The 16,775-nt window shown below is 50.7% G+C and overlaps 1 protein-coding gene across 2 annotated transcripts in view; it reads right to left on the reverse strand.

The window, feature by feature from the left end:
* The window catches only part of MFHAS1 (malignant fibrous histiocytoma amplified sequence 1), an 82,669-nt gene extending 69,437 nt beyond the window's left edge, over positions 1-13,232 (reverse strand). For both annotated transcript variants that reach the window (XM_040965773.1, XM_040965774.1), the window contains exon 1: positions 10,014-13,232. In XM_040965773.1, coding sequence (XP_040821707.1) covers positions 10,014-13,011 — 2,998 coding nt within the window. In that variant the 5' untranslated portion in view covers positions 13,012-13,232. The remainder of the gene's footprint in view (positions 1-10,013) is intronic.
* Positions 13,233-16,775: the final 3,543 nt, after the last annotated feature.

The raw sequence follows: 16,775 nt of genomic DNA on the forward strand, positions 1-16,775 counted from the left end.
CAAAGACTCTTATCAAAACAATATGGTTGAGAAGTCAACAAATATATCTAAAAAAAAATCATAGTTTTCAGATTTTATCTTTTCTCTATTACTTTTAACTCTCTTTTTGGAAAAAATAAAAAACGTGGAGGAAGAGAAACACGGGAAGGCAGCAGGAGGAAGAGGGAGAGCAGGAGGAAGCAAGCCAGGGGACGGGAGTTACTGCCACTGGGACTAGGCACGGGTTATTAGCATGGGCCTCTTACAGAGGTAGGGAGGATCTAACAAAGTTAACTCTTTCATTTGCCTGACTTCTAATGCATTAATAACAGAAAGGTACCTCCATAAAGCATCCCTCTACACAGAAAGCTATACAGAGGCCTGCATTTGCACAGTGATGTCATCCAGCTAATGTGTTCTGTCTGCACGTTCACAGAAACACCTGATCATGACTTCCAACCCTTCCCAAAAAGGAACAAAGCCACATAGGTCTGAGAAAAATGAAGAGTCCAGAAAAAGAGACATCCCTTTTCCTCAACAAGGTTAGTCTGTCTTGGAAGTTTCTGGAAACCCTCAGATTGAAGGGCGTTTTATTTTCTAGCGTCTTCTTTCTCAAGCTCTTTCTGAGATTCCTCACAAACAGATGATCCCAGCTGAAAAGAACAACTTGTATATATGACTTCCCACCTACTCATGCATGTCAAGCAAAGTCAAAGCTGTCATTCTTTTTAACTTAGTATAAGCATATTTTCTTCTGTGAAGAAAAAAAAATCAAACTCCAGGATTTTTCCCCAAGCAATTTCTCAAATATGCGAATTGCCTTCTCTGTGTGTGGTCAGATTCTATCTAGACAAGAATCAAACATTCTATCAGCCAAGATTCCAAATGGACTCCCCAGACCAAAGTTGTGCCTCTTATTTTCTAAACACGCCCACCTCCAGTTCATTACACACTTTTGTATATGGTAAATATTCAACAGTGACTGATGATGATGACACACTCAAGTTAATAAACTAATGGTACACCTGCCTAACAAGGCCAGGATCTAATTCTGCATCACTGCCACCCCACTCCCTCACACTGAAATCTATCTACAGCCTTGTCACTCACTCACTGCAGAGGCTCAACTCAAAGTTGATGGGAAGGAGGGCCCTGTGCAGAAGACCACCATCACATGGGGCTGTGTGGACGTGGGCTTCACTTCTCTGCATTCTTGGGGGCACTCGAGGCATGTGAGTCCCCACATTAAACACCACACACACCACAGAATACAGCACAAAGCTGGCTGCCCTACTTTCTGTCCTCTCACCAACATGAAAGGATTCCTGCAACAACCACATGAAAAGACAACCAATCAAAGAGGCATCTGAAGGCTTTGCACTTCTAAGTTGAGAGTTGAAACCGAAGTTACCACCAAGAGCCTGGCCAAAGGAACTCCCAGCCAATTCGCCCCAGAAGGAAGCCGCCAAACCTAGCTGCCTCAAAAGTAGTTGGCTGCACAACGCTGTGACTACACTAGCCACCACAGGGTTATCCCCTTCAAGATGGTAATCCATAATAAGTTTTCACCTATAAGAAGGAGGAGGAGGAGCATCAGAGCCTGCTTAATTGAGCCATCCCACCAAAAAAGTAGGACAGCACGCACAAAACAGAAGTCTTCGAGGGGAATCTTCACAAACTCCAGTTTGTCTTGCCTCCTGACCCTCACTCCAAGTGTCCTTGTGCAGGTTTCAAAATGGAGCTGCTTGGGTACCAGAGCTGTGGATCTGAAGCACAGAGTCACTTCTGGAGGCAGGTGACACAACCCGTGGACTCCCAAGGCCCATGCCCTCCCAGGAATCAGCGAGGGCAGCACCCATGTCCTGCTGTTCCACATTCTGTTTTCCCCCATTGTCTTCCCCTGCCCTGGTTTGTAACTTCCATGTCCTTTGCCTTCTGTGAATTAACTGCTAACGAAAAAAAAATGCGGCAGGTGGCTTTTCATTCATCTACTCTTTAACAGACCAAGCCCTACTACTTTTAGTTGAAAGGTTATGTTAAGAAGGGAAAAATGAGAAAATGTTTTCAAGCATTCAGTGCCAATAAATACAAATGACTGCCCTTTTCCCTTTTTGTGCGTAAGTCAGTCCTGCAAGCAGGGTTATTTAGGGGTTACTCTCTATGATCTTGGGCACATGTGATGTCATCTCTTTGTGATAGCCAGCCACTCTGCCCAGAATTCACATGAGCAGGCTTAACCCGGGCTTCACTAGCGCTGCCAGAATGCGACAACACCTGGAAAAAAAGGTAAAATCACTACCACGGATCACTGAGAACACCTTCATTCCTGTGTACATTCCTCTTTCACCATCCATCCTTTCTCCCTAATAGAGGAAATGGGAGCTGTGGGAAAGCCCACTTTGGGAGTTAGGACTAGGAATGGCCCAAGGAGAGAGAACATAAGGCTAAGGGACAGAGAACATCCAGAAGCCAGTGCCTCTCCTCAGCAACCTTTGGACTGCCTGCTCAATTGCTCCCATTTCAGGCTTGTTCTCCAATTCTTAAAAATTTAGGAGATGCATATAGATAGCAGAAATATATGTTCCAGAAAAATCAGTTGAGAAAATAATACAGGATCCCTTAGAAGACACACCTTAAGTTAAAGAACTTCATAAAGAATCAACACAATAATCTGCCAAGAATCAACTAACACCAGAATTTCGTGAGTTCTTTTAATATTATTATTGATTTGAGAGGCAGAGAGGGAGACAGAGAAGGAGAGCTCTCATCCACTTTTCACTTCCCCAGGTGCCTGTGATGTCCAAGTAGGCCAAGGCCAGAGCCAAGAACCAAGAACTCAAACCAAGTTTCCCAGGCAGATGGTAGGACAGCAACCACTCTAGCCATCAGTCACTGCCTGCCAGAATCTGCTCTGATGGGAAGCTGTTAGGGATCAGGGTGAGAGCCAGGAATCAAAAGCAGACACTGCAATGTGGGACACGGATATCTATCTGCTAGGCTGAACACCTGCTCCTTGAGCTCTTTCAAAATAACCAGTCATCACTGAGCATAAGAGCATTCAGATGCCTTGTCACAAAACATCTGCACTCAGAGGAGAGGGTATCCATTGCAGAGCAGCACTGCCATTCCTTACATGAGATGACATGACAATAACACAGCCTCATCTGAGGTCGGTGAGATGCCTGTCTCATTGTGGGTTCTCCAGGCTGAGCAGACATGAGTAGTCAAATGTGAAAGAGAAGACCAGCTTGGGGAATGCTACAGCAGGGTTAGAGAATGTGGGCCACCCAGGGCTTCCACCCCTCTCCTTGCAAACAGGAGGTAGTCAGGTCCCAGGGTTGGCAGTGGGCGGGGGTGCTGCAGGGAGGGGCGTACAAAGAATGAATCAGGGAGAAGTGAGAGCTGACTAGGCGAGGCTGGCACCAGCTCCTTGCTTTTCAGAAAACAAAACACAACACGCCCTAATGCATGCAGGAATGATCAGGTCCTCCATTAGAACATGTTCCCAGGGAGAGAAACAAGCAAGTGGGTGGATGGAGAAAGGTACCAGAAATGCCTCCTCCAATGCCAGCTCCTGCTACCCATTGCGCTCCCACAAAATGAAGCAGAGACCCTCTTCCCATACAGGTGCAAGGGTTTATAGGTGCCTCAACATATTCTCTCACCTGATCCTATAATTGCTCTATGAAATATACTATATAGATATTTTGAATGTTAAGAAGCAAGAATTAAAAATGAGAGGCACTGTGTTATACTGGGTTAAGCTGCTGTCTGCAAAGCCAGGATTCCATGTTCCAACTGCTCCACTTCTGATTCAGTTCCCTAGGAAAGCCTCAGAAGATGGCCCAAGTGCTTAGACCTGGACCACCCACATGGGAGATCCAGGTAAGCCTCCTGGCTTCAGCTTGGCTCAGCCCTGACGGTTGCTGTCATTTGGAGAGTAAACCCGTGGTTAGGAAACCTCCCTCTCCCACTTTCTCTCTCTCTCTCTCTGCCTTTGAAATAAATTAATCTTTCAAACTTAAGTAGGAAAAGTGTACCCTGGAGGGTAAGGAGCAACAAGCATACCAGGACAGCAATGTCTAATAACAAAGACTTTATCTGGAAAACACTACATCAGACCTGAGATTCTGCCTTAGAATTTAAAGAAGAGGCAAATCTTAAAGTAACACCATCAGACCAAAGTGCTCTCCAATCTGAATTCTATTCTTCACAGAGTTCCTTTCTTTCGCTGTATGATGAAGAGGTGCATATGAAACAAACTGGCAGCGAGTTCAAAAAAGACTTCAGAGGGATAAAAGCTAAGAGGTCTCAATATTCATAAAACCAAAGTAAAAACAATGATGAATTCAGTTCAAACAACTGGGGCATACTCAAACTCTAGTAATTCTAAAATTCAGATATAATAAGGCCAAGAATTTTTCTCTGCTTCGGTGGTCAAAATGAAGGATCCATTCAAGGGAAAGACTGGCTATTTAAACACACACTCACACACACACACACACACACACACACACACACACACACACACACACACACACACACACACAATGAAAATGCCCAAAGGAGTATCTGGGGACGTTGGGAGGTGAAATAGAATTGACTTATTCTTAAGCCATTACAGGGGAATCCAACAATGTGAGCGACCAAGAACAAAGTATGTTTCTCACCAAAGATAGAACAATCATTAAGCAATCATGGGCAGCTCTCAGAGAGGCTCCAATCCCAGGTGTGGCTCACTCAGCCACAGCAAGTGAGCAACTGAGTCAAGGAGGGAGGATGAGAACACTCACAGAGGAGCTCAGCCAGAGGGCTAACTGGGTGGTGCCAAAGACACACCAAGGGCGGTAGGTGGGAGATGCAGGAAGGCACTAAGTCACGGAGGGAAAGGAGGACCCAAAAGTTAAAACCACCCAACTGCTTCTGTCTGTGGATCTGGGCTGTCCTCTCAGCATCTACAATCCCCACATCAGGATGCCTGTGGTCCATGCCCAGTCCTTCCTCATGCGGACCTGGAAGGCAGCAGAGATGAGTCCCTGCCACCCACTGGGGAGACCAGCCTGCTTCCAGCTGTTACAGAAGGCCTCTGGAAGTGAACCAGCAGGTGGGAGCTCTTTCCCACCCTCTCTCCCTACTTCTTAAATATAGTTTTTAAAATGTTTTATCCTTAAAATTTTAGTCAGTAAGGGATTCAGTGCCATTTAAGGCAAGTTCAACTCACTAAGACTTCCAATTTAGATACATTTTGCATTTGTTCAGCTGCTTACACAGTGTTATCAGAGCCCACTGGTCCCTAGACACAGACCTGTGTTCTACCCACCTCATCCTTACTCCATCTTCCAGACAAGGTACAGCCTCAGAAGGACTCAGCTCTTTGGGTCGAGAAATCATATTGGTGAGATTGCATGAAAACATCATATCCGACTCTAGGAAATGCACTCTTGGACAAGAACAGAGAACTGGGTAATAAGAAGGAAAAGAGACAAAGGAAAAGGAAGTCTGACCAGTAGGCCTGCACCTGCAGGAAGCAGGTGATGTCGTTCACCCTGACATGCATGCTTCATCACCGGCCTCTGAGTTCTCAGGAAAATAAATAAATAAAACCTCTGTCACTCAACCCATGTGTCTAATCAGACACAGGTAACACTTCACAATGTGATCGGAACATATTTATACTAACTTTTAAAAAAAGATTTATTATTCATTTTTATTGGAAAGGCAGATATACAGAAAGAAGGAAAGACAGAGAGGAAGATTTTCTGTCTGATGGTTCACTCCCCAAGTGGCTCCAATGGCTGCAGCTGAGTCCATCTGAAGGCAGGAGCCAAGAGCCTCTTCCGGGTCTCCCACATGGGTGCAGAGTGCCAAGGCTTTGGGCCGTCCTCGACTGCTTTCCCAGGCTACAAACAGGGAGTTGGATGGGAAGTGGGGCCGCCAGAATTAGAACTGGCACCCATATGGGATTGCAGCATGTTCCAGGTGAGAATTTTAGCCTCTACGCTATTGCGCTGGGCCCTATACTTTCTTTTTAAAGATTTATTTTTATTATTTTTGTATTGGAAAGGCGGATATACAGAGAGGAGAGACAGAGAGGAAGATCTTCCGTCCGATGATTCACTCCCCAAGTGAGCGCAACAGCTGATACTATGCCAGTCCGAAGCCAGGAGCCTCTTCCGGGTCTCCCACACGGGTGCAGGGTCCCAAGGCTTTGGGCTGTCCTCGACTGCTTTCCCAGGCCACAGGCAGGGAGCTGGAAGGGAAGCGGGGCTTCCGGGATAGAACTGGCGCCCATATGGGATCCTGGGCGTGCAAGGCGAGGACCTTAACCACTGCGCCATCCCGCCAGGCCCTATACTAACTTTTATAATGAGGGTTTTCTAAACTAGATTTTCCCAAGTATTATCTCTCTCACATACACTAAAATAAGAGAAAGGAATTTAGCCTTATAGGTCCAACCACACCAAGAGTAGCCTAAAAAATTCAATAAGAGAAGGCGTAACAGGCTCTCATGTAAAAAGAGTTTGGAAAATATAAACATAACTTTGTTTTCCCACATAAAATCAGGAGAGGTAGCACTTCACTCTTTACTCTTATTTTAATGTCTCAAACTTTTAAATGCAGATTTTAAAAAACTGTATACAAACTTATTACAGTTTGCAGAATTTGACACTTTTTAAATAAAATGTAAAACTAGGTATCCAATTTTTTGATGTCCTTTAAAAAGCAAAATGCCTGCTTAAAAAGGTAAAAGACTAACAACAGATCCAAACGTTTCTGGTAAATTAGAATATATGTAGGTCCAGCACTGTAGCCTACTAGCCAAAAGCTCTTGCCTTGCACATGCCAGGATCCCATACGAGTGCCGGTTCTAATCCCGACAGCTCCACTACCCATCCAGCTCCCTGTTTGTGGCCTGGGAAAGCAGTCAGAGATGGCCCAAAGCTGTGGGACCCTGCACCTACCTGGGAGACCCAGAAGAGATTTCTGGCTTCAGATGGACACAGCTCCAGCCGTTGTGGCCACTTGGGGCATGAATCAGCGGATGGAAGACCTTTCTCTCTGTCTATAAATCTGACTTTCCAATAACAAATCTTAAAAGAATTAGAATATATGTATGTAGAAATTCACTTGTTAATTTGAAATTTGGAGTTACAGAGAGGAATGGAGAGATAGAAATTTTCCATCCACTAATTCACTCCTCAAATACAGCAGTAACAAAGACTGGGTCAGTCCAAATCCAGGAAACAAGAGTCTCATCCGGGTCTCCCACCAGAGTGGCAGGGGCCCAAGTGCTTGAGTCATCCTTTGCTGCCATCTGGTTGCATTCACAGAGCTGCATCTGAAGTGTGGCAGCTGGCACCGGTTGTGGTACCCATATGGGATTCCAGCATCATAGTCAGTGGCCTCACCTGCCCTGCCACAATGCCAGCCCCAGAATATATTTTAATAGTCCAGTGAGTCTATAACTATACTCCTAACACATCTACCAACTAATGGAACATTCAGCATTGCAATTCTATTTTGACATCACCTGATAGCTTTTGCTCTTATGGCTCTTTCCAAGTCTTTCTGAGGGGTGACAATTACAACAAATGATGGCCAGTACTGAAACCCATTAGAGAAAAATGGGCCTTTCCCCTGTCTTCTCACTGTAATGAAAAAGGCACCACCATCAATCTCTTCCCACTACTTGGTGCCCTTTGCTGCTTCTGGAAGAAATACAATTCCAAACGTATGGCTAACTTCTTTTTGATAATAACACTGAGGAAACAGTAATGTATAGTCTAGAGAATACATAAACAAATATATAGTCTAAATCATCTAAAAGCAACAGAGGACTCCTTTCAATTTGAAAGATATGTCACCATCTTTCAACCGCAGTGAAAAAAAAAATGATAAAGTCTTTGCATCCTGCCAGCCTGGGTTGCGAACCAGGTGTGTTTCATCTGAAAGACAACAGGGCGCCCAGAGAATGGGCTTGAATCCACATCCCAGTTCAAGCTTGCCTTTGGAATTTATGACTGCCACAATGCAAAAATAAAGAGCGGAAATGGGATCATCCCAGCCTCACTGCTTCTTACTCCTCAGAGTTCCTGGGGTTCCGCCCTGCAGATCCTTACTTGTTCACTCCTCCACGTCATCCCCTTTGTTGCCCATAGGCTGGGTGTCAGCTCGCTCGCTTGGGCAGCCCCTTCCACATTGCAATTCAAGAAAATGCTGCCCCCCTTTTTGGTTTGGTCTGGCGCCCATGAATCAAATACAATAGCAAATAGGAAGAATCTACCTAGTCCCGCCCCGACAGCAGTGCAGAACGGCCAGCTCGGCTGACGGTAACTAAATAGAGTGGCTTTCTTCACGCTGAAGGATTAAACTTCAGCCTAGATCTGGGGCGACGGAAAGACATCCTCTTCGGAAATATGGGCATCTGATTCCTTCCTGAAACGAGGGCGAGCTGCCTTAATGTTGGCATGCAGGCCAGGACAAAGACCAGGGTGGCATGCAGTCTTCCATTTCCCTGGCCCGCATGATGTCCTGGCCAGGAGACTGAGCTGACAGCTGAGCTGGGATACTATTGTTTGGTGTGGACTCAGGACACCTGAAATGTTAACCAAGCTTGCTCCACACACACACATAAATCAGTTATTTAAAGAAAAACTATAAGGGATGAGGAAATAGCCATAGTGCTAACTAAAGATTCTCTTGGTATCAATGAACCAGGCTGAAAAGACATTTCAACAAGAAAAAGGCAGGACTCCAGAGGCAGTAAAAAAAGGTAAAAAAAAAAAGACAGATACTCCTCTGGGATGGAGGAGGACGGATGAGCTAGCAGAGTGAAGAAGACCGTGTAAGGGCAGTTAGACTACCATCTGGGATATGATGCTCATGGCTTCAGGTCACTATATATATTTGTCCAAACCCACAAGCACTAGGTACAACATGGGCACTGAACCCTAATGTAATCCCTGAACTCTGCGTGATAATGATATGTCAGTGTAGCTTCATCAGTTCTAGCAAATGAACAGCTTGGTTGGGGGGGATGTTGATGGAGCAGGAGGCTATGCATGGGGGGCGGGGCACAATGGGTAGGAGGGGCAGGGGACTGCAAGCCCTGGTACCTTCTGTTCCCTTCTAAATTCAAAAAACAAACAAGCAACAACAACACCAAAAAAACTAAGTATTGAACAATCAGTCCCAGGGCCCTCTGATTGATCTACAATGGTTTTAAAAGAAGCTTAAAAGAGTCTGTTGGAAAGCATGCCCAGAAGAGAGAACTCTGGATAGTTTTCATCCTTTCCATCTCTTACAAAAACATTGTTGTAAAGCCTTCCTCTCCTTGACACCAAAAATCAAACCTGATGAGGTTGGTGAAGCTCAAAACTGCCAGGAAATGCCCAAGGAAAGCCTTGTTGGAGAGCTCAGTGATTTCTCTCCTAGCCTGGAGGGTGAGGGTGAAACAGCCATCTGGTGATTTAGTCATGCATTTCTGCCTTCTCCTTTCTATCGTCCACCCCAGCTACAACACATCCTTCTCTTGGATTCCATGAGAAAAGTGGGCAGCAACTCATCCTGCGTAGGATGGCACTTCAAATTGAAACAAAAGAATGTGACAATAGATACTTTAAGCCAAACCCTCCTTCCTTGGAGAGGTATCCAATATGCATCTCCATCCAGCAAGCCTCAGCCAAGGCCAAGGCACTACCTGGCTCCTCTGGAACCTTCTGACCTTGCCCTCCACACGTGGACCCAGGGGCTCAACTGGGAAGGGCGGCGACACGGGAACAACCCAGCTGGCTCCCAGTTTGGGGGGGAGGAGATGGTCTCAGGAGATGACAGCTTGTGACTTGCATTGCATGGAGCCTTCTATTTGACTGCAGATCTGCCTCTGTCTACCTGGGAAAAGCTTTTCTGGAGAACCTAGGGAGGTGATGCCAATACCCAGCCAAAGGAGAAAGGAGCATGTGCAAAAAAGTGATCTCTCTCACACACGCACATACACACATCCCCTTGAAGGCAGTATGCCTGCCTCCACTTACCTGGGAAAGCATGTGGATTAGGCGACCCTCTCTTAAGGCACTTAGAACAGAGGATGTGCACGGTGTAGTGCAGACCAGGCCACTCCTGAAGCAGAACATTCAGCTCCTCCAGCAAGGGGGTGATGGCCTGCCACGCGGTCCATATATTTGGTAATGAGGCATGGCTGGCAATGGACAGGGTATCTGGCTGCAGGACTCCCTTGGCAGGTTTATAACTCACCACCACGGGAACTTTGCCCCTGTATGCAAAGATCTGAAATTTCCCATCCGACCTGTGTACCACGTGGCTGTTGATCTGGACACTGTAGCGTGCAAACAAGCCAGGTGGAAAGGTAAAGGGAAAACTGTACTCGATCTGCAACTGCTCCGCCACAAAAGACTGGCCCGCTAAGTTGGTCCCATTGATCCAGGCCTCTGCATGGGGCACCTCATTCTGTACATAGCTTGGAAACTTGTACCAGGCCGTGGATCCATTCAAAGGCTTGCCCTTGGGTTTATTGAGGCAGTAACAGAGTCCCATCTTTTCCAGCAGCTCCAGCAGCAGCTGCAAATCCTGCTGTGCCTGCACATGAGGCTTCAATAGCAACCGAATGACGTGGGCTGGCAAGAGCCCGTGGAGCAGAAAGCCCTCCACATAATGATGGAGCTGGGTGGTCCGCAGCAGGTCCTGGTTTTGGGAGAGGAGCGCTGTGCTGGGGGCGCCGTCTGCCTCAGCCTCTCCCTCTCCATTGGTGCCAAGCAGCAGTTTATGCAGCAGCAAGGAAGCGTCCCGCTGGAAAAAGACATTGAGGATGTCGATGAGGCGGGTGAGGTTGTGGAAGACATGTTCCTTGAGGGCCGGGCTGTCCTCAAAGTAGAGCAGCTTACCGCTCTCGTGCAGGTAGGAAAGCGCGCTCTGCAGCCGGTCCTCAGTCAGTCCCGCCTGCAAGCCCAGGCGCGCTGAGTCCCACCAGCTGAGCCAAAGTCGCTGGGCCTGAGGTGGCTGGAAATGCAGCTCCTCCAGCACCTGCCAAGACCGAGGCAGGACCCGATGTAGGTTGGGGAAGATTTCTCGGTGCTCGGCCACTGACAGCAGCTTGTCCCGGAGGCGCTGCAGCTGGCGGGGGTCCCTGCAGCTCACCGGCAACACGGGAGAGAGGATCTGTAGCCGATGGTTGAGCAGGTACTGGAAATGGGCCTTGCGCCGCCGGAGGTTCTTGTCGGAGACGCCGTAGTAGGCTGCATGGGGGCTGGCCGAGCGCAGTTCGAAGTCCCGGGCCAGGGCCTCGTCCACCACCTGGGCTAGCCGGCTGAGCCCTTCAGCGTCACGTTTCTCCTGCAGAGAGATCTGGCGGTGGATGTCCAGACACTTCTCCTCCAGCTCCCGCTCCCCGCACAAGTCTGCGTGCGTGCCTACGATGCATACCACGGCATGAGGCACCCGCGCTCCCACCCGGTGCAAGAAGGAGCCCACGGTGCTAGGGAAGCGGCGAGGCTCGTAGGTGGCCAAGTTGACCACCAGCACGTACAGGGCCCCTGGAGAGAGGAAGAAGGGTTGGATCACCTCATAGCTCTCGTCCCCAGCCAGGTCATACACGATAAACCTCAGGCCCCTGGACGCATCAGCCGTCCAGCTGGTCACTTCGATGCCCTTGCTCCCGGGGGGAGGTGAGGGTGGGCAGCTCTTCTCCTTGTCCCCTGCTCCCTGGACTTCCTCCATGCTCTCCTCCGTGAGGCAATGGCGCAGCAAGCTTTTGCCCGCAGCCTTGTGGCCCAGCAGGAGCAGCTTGAGCCTAGGCTGCACAGCAGGCTGGGAGTGAGCCAGTTCCTTCTGGTAGGCGGCAATGTAGGGGATCCCCTTCATGCAGACCTCGTAGGGGGGCTGGATCAGTGGGTTGTCCTTGATCTTCCAAAGACCCACCCGGGACAGCTGGCCGAAGTTGTCCGGCAGCACCGCGATCTGGTTGCCCTGCAGCACCAGCTCCTCTAGGCCGGTTAGCTCCACGATGGAGTCAGGCAGGTAGCGGATGCGGTTATTGTCCAGCCAGAGAGTGAGAAGCCGGCTCAGGCCCGAGATGAGGGACGGCACCGACGTGAGCTGGTTACGACTCAGGTAGAGCTCCTCCAGGCTGGCCAGGGGCAACAGAGCGGCCGGGAATTCCTCGAAGAGGTTGGAAGAGAGGTTGAGCATTTTGAGCCTTTGCAGCCGGCTGAACTGGGCAGGCAGAGCCTGCAGTCCGTTGCTGTCCAGCATGAGGCTCTCCAAACTGGCCAGTTCACAGAAACCGCTGGGCAACGTGCCCAGTTCAGCCCCGCTCAGCCACAGGATCTTGAGGGCACTCAGGGCACTGATATCCTCAGGTAGGCCCCGCAGCCGGTTGCTGGACACGTCCAGCTCCTCTAGGGCGGCCAGCTGCAGCAGCTGCCGGGGGAAGGCGCTGAGCTGGTTGTGGTCCACGTCGAGGGTGCGCAGGCGGTGGAGGCACGAGAAGGAGTCAGGCAGATGTGCCAGTCGGTTGAAGCTGACATCCAGCTCCTCCAGGTGGGCGAGGGAACCCAGCTGGGTGGGCAGCGCAGGCAGTTGGTTGTGGCTGAGGTTGAGCTTGCGCAGCTCCCGCAGGGCGCTCACCACCTCCGCTCCCAGGGTCGTCAGCCGGTTGTGGCTCACGTCCAGCTCGGTGAGGTGGTGGCCGAGCTCTGCCACGGCCGGGGGCAGCCGGGCAAAGCGGTTTCTGCGCAGGACCAGGACGCGCAAGCTGCCCAGCGCCGACCCCAGCCCTTCAGGCACCTCTTCCAGGCCGTTGTTCCCCAGGTTCAGCACCTCAATGTCTCCGATGTTGGCCGGCAGTACAAGCTGGGGAGCGTCGGGGGACTCGAGCGGGTCAGATTCAGCAGCTGGGCAGCCTCCGGCCGCGCTGAGCGTGAGCTGGCGCAGGTTGCTCCGCAGCTTCCTGGCGCGCAGGGCGGCGTCCCGCCACAACCTCACCGTCTTCAGGTTGCCACAGTCCTTCCCAGCCATGGCGGGCCCCGGGGCCGACAGCCTCACGCGGGCGCGGGAGCCCGCCGCTGCATGCCGTGCTGCGCTCCGGCCAGCGCCCGTCTCCCGGGCTTTCTGGCTCCCGCTGCTTCCTTCCCAGCGCCCCTCGGCAGCCGGCGGCCGTGGGTCCTAGCGCAGCCAGCGGCCAGGTGCCCGCAGCTCCGGGGCGGCAGCGGCGACCGGAGGAGAGCGCAGATCGCATTCTCCTTCCTCGCGGGCCATGGGCGCGCAGGGCAGCAGGGCCGCCGCCCGCCGCGGAGGATGCCTGGCTGCTCCTCCTCCGGGCTCCGCCCGCCCCGCGGCGCCCGGGTGCCGCACTCCGGCCCCGCTACTCTCGCAGCCGCGGGTCCGGGGCCGGCAGCGTCGTCGCCTCCGCGAGCTCCGGGAGGAGGGCGGCGCTCGGCTCGGCGGCCGGCATGGTGCGGGCTTCGGGCCGGGGCGCCGCGGCGAGCAGGGGAGGGCGGCGGCGCCTCCTTGTCTCCGCTTCCCTGGGCTCGGGCGGGAGCGCGAGCGCCGCGTCCCCGGCGCTGGGAGGGCGCGATCGGGAAGCGGCAGCGCCGCCCGGCGGAACGGGGACTCCCCCCACCACCCCAGCACGTGACCGGCGGAGGCGCCGCGTGTTCCCGGCACCGCCCCGGGGGCGGGGGGCCGCGGACGAGCGACGGGTGCGGGCCAGAGGCTGGGGGGACGCGGTGGCCGGGGAGGCGCCCCCGGGGCTGTCCTCCGAGGTGGCCTGGGGGCTGCGGGGCGGCTTTGTTTGGGGGATCGCCGGAGTCGCCCTTTTGTTGGCCCTCGATCTCGGAGGATTCCTTTTTCTTGCTCAGATCCGCTGCTCCGTCTACCTCTCGCCCTGCAAACACCGTCGTGGTCCTGGCGCTTGGTTGCAGGAGCTCGGGAAGAATAGTGTGGTTCAACAAAAGAGGAGACGTGCAGCCAGCCACCCCTTAATTGGGTAAACTGCAAGGCTCTCTTATGCCTGTCAGACCCACTCAGGCGTGTTCAGCTCCCTGTCTCGGGCTCCGAGCGGGCGGGGTCGCTGGGGTAGGGGTAGGTCCTAGCGGTGCCCCCGACCCCGGGGCGTACCCGCTTATCTTCACAGCAGTCCAATGGTTCAGTACCTGTTGCTCTGTACATTCAAGAAAACGGCAGCTGTTTCGAAAGCACCAGTCCGAGTGCTGGCCTCTCAGGTTCATTCCCACCCCCACCCCCCGCTGTGAGCAAAGAAGCATCTGGGAGATCCTGTCAGTACTAAGTAAATAATGTCTTCGGCATTTGCCAAAGCCTGGAAGACTGTACAAAGCCTCTGCCTATGACCTCATCGCTGCCTCCACGTTGGTGAATAAGGAAACGAACAGCTTTTAGGAGACCCAGAACCGACCTGAACTGGCTCTCTCCTTTGCGGGGACATTGGCGTCCTTATCAGTAACAGCCACTGGACTTCTGAGACTGGGGACCAGACCCAGTGATGATTATCAGGACAGGAGCAGTATGTCCTTATAACTGGAGGATGCGTAGGGGTCAGCTGGGTCCTGGAGGCCATGGCCTCCAGTGAAAGAGATGCGAGTAATTTCCCAGGAACACCCGATCTCTGTTCACTCTCATGGACTTCCTGGAAAAAGTGTATTTTTCAAGGGTCCTTCTTTGCTTCTCACCGATGCTCAAAACTACCAAAAAATCCCAAGTCCTTTAGGTTGACCTTTAACTCCCCCCCACCCCCAAACACACACAGCAGAAAAGAGCACCAGGAACAGTCCATGACTTCCCAATCTGCTACCCAGGTGAAGAGCAGAGCCAGGTGTGTGACACCCAGGTGGGCGGTACCCTGAATTTCATCCTCTTCATAATGGTCTTGAGTCAGACTCCAACTCCTGGTTCAGCTCCTCTAACACAGTGCTGAGCACCAGCCTTCCACAGGTGAGGGAAGGTACCCCCTCCCTGTTTTACCTTAACTAAATTTAAGTCCAAACGTGATTTAGATCGTCTCTAAATAATGTGCTACACTGTCAATTTTCAGAAACCTTTAGAAAATCATATTTCCATCTTCAATGTCTTTTGAAAACTGTACTCTGCCTTGGCATTGGATAATCCATGATATTCTCTTTTCCAGTAAAAAGAACTGAGTAGTACCCAAGAACACCCCTGGAATGGAGTCTCTCGGGCCTCACTGGAGCTGCCACACTGGGAATTGGCTCAGCACAAACAGCTGTTTCAGAGCCCCTCAGCCCCTCTTTCAGAAAGAACCCCTGAAACAAGCCAGTATTGTAGAGAGCCATGTCTAAGAATCTTTGGAAGACAGGTTGCTAAAAACTAGAAAATGAAATCAGAAGACACCAGTAATAAAAGTAAAAACCCTAGGTGGCTGGCATTGTGGCACAGTAAGTAAAGCAACTGCTTGCAACAGCAGCATCCCACAGAGCTGCTCTACTTCTGATCCTGCTCCCTGCTCAAATGTACTTAGGAAAGCAGCAAAAGATGGCCCAAGTACTTGGGCCCCTGCCATGCACATGGGAGATACAGATGGAGTTCCAGACTCCTGCCTTCAACCTGGCCTAAACATTGTAGCCATTTGGGGAATGAACCAACAGATGAAAGATGTGTGTGTGTGTGTGTGTGTGTGTGTGTCTGTCTCCATCCCTCTCTGCCCATAACTGCCTTTGAAATAATTACAGATTTAGACAAATAATAATAATAACAGGAAAAGAGCTTGTATTCAGCTCACCTAGCGCTTATACTCAGGATGCTTACCCTGGTTCCCAACTTGGCCTCCTCTGGCCATGCCACACCCCAAGAGCCATGTGCCCTCCAGTTTCTAGTACCATGCTGACGGGAAGAACTTGGAATTCTCTGACTGGGTTGGAAGGGGACAGTCTTGTAGTGATTACCAGGAGTGACTGCCACACATGCACCCCTGGACCTGGGATATGGACCTGAGCCATTCCAAGGTGGACTCCAGGTGTGTGCCCACCGGGCATCTCACCATGCCTGCTGGAACCCAGGTCGAGATAAAGTGCGGAGTCAGGGTTGTAGTCATGGCCTGCTGGAGAAAAGGCAAGTGGTCAGCCAGGTGATTGCCACTGTTATTTTTAAAAATTACAAATAATTCAGAAAGAAAACTTCTGCATCCGCTCTGGAAAGCTTGCTTGCGTTATGATCTCATTGGCCTTGACTGTGACAGAAATGTTTTAGATGCCTCCACATGTACGGCGTGAGTGGCTTTAAAACCTGTGTGGTTGCCTCAAGTTACTGTGAATGGAGAAACTGCTTGAGCAGAAGTCCACTGAAAGAAAAAAGAGTTACTTGAGTGTCAGAACTCACCCAGTCGTGACATGTTTGGCTGTCTTTGATGACACTTTACTTATGGTTGAGCCTGCTGCAGAGGAGGCACATCTGGCAGCAGGGGGCCTAACAGTAGCAATGGACAGGGGGAGACAGTAAACTCTGTTGTCACAAACCAGGTGGAAGCGGGCTGATTGGAGCTGAACTCCAAGCTGGCTCAGGCAGTCACAAAACATAAAACAAAGAAACAGAAGAGGGGATTTAGAGTATGAAACCCAAACAGCCACCATGCTTTCAAGAGATTTGTAAAACTTGTATTTGTTATACTGTACACAAGCTTTTTGTAATAAATAAATACCAATTACAGTTAAAAAAAAACACAACAGAGGAGTATGTGTGCCACATTTGTTAACAAGGGATATTAGCGCGTTTAACCATTTAGGACTGTGCCATAGGCAGGCCTCCTTTAG

The sequence above is a fragment of the Ochotona curzoniae genome, unplaced genomic scaffold (assembly GCF_017591425.1).
Source record: "Ochotona curzoniae isolate NIBS_2020 unplaced genomic scaffold, NIBS_Ocur_1.0 scaffold_4505, whole genome shotgun sequence".
NCBI classification, from domain to species: Eukaryota; Metazoa; Chordata; class Mammalia; order Lagomorpha; family Ochotonidae; genus Ochotona; species Ochotona curzoniae.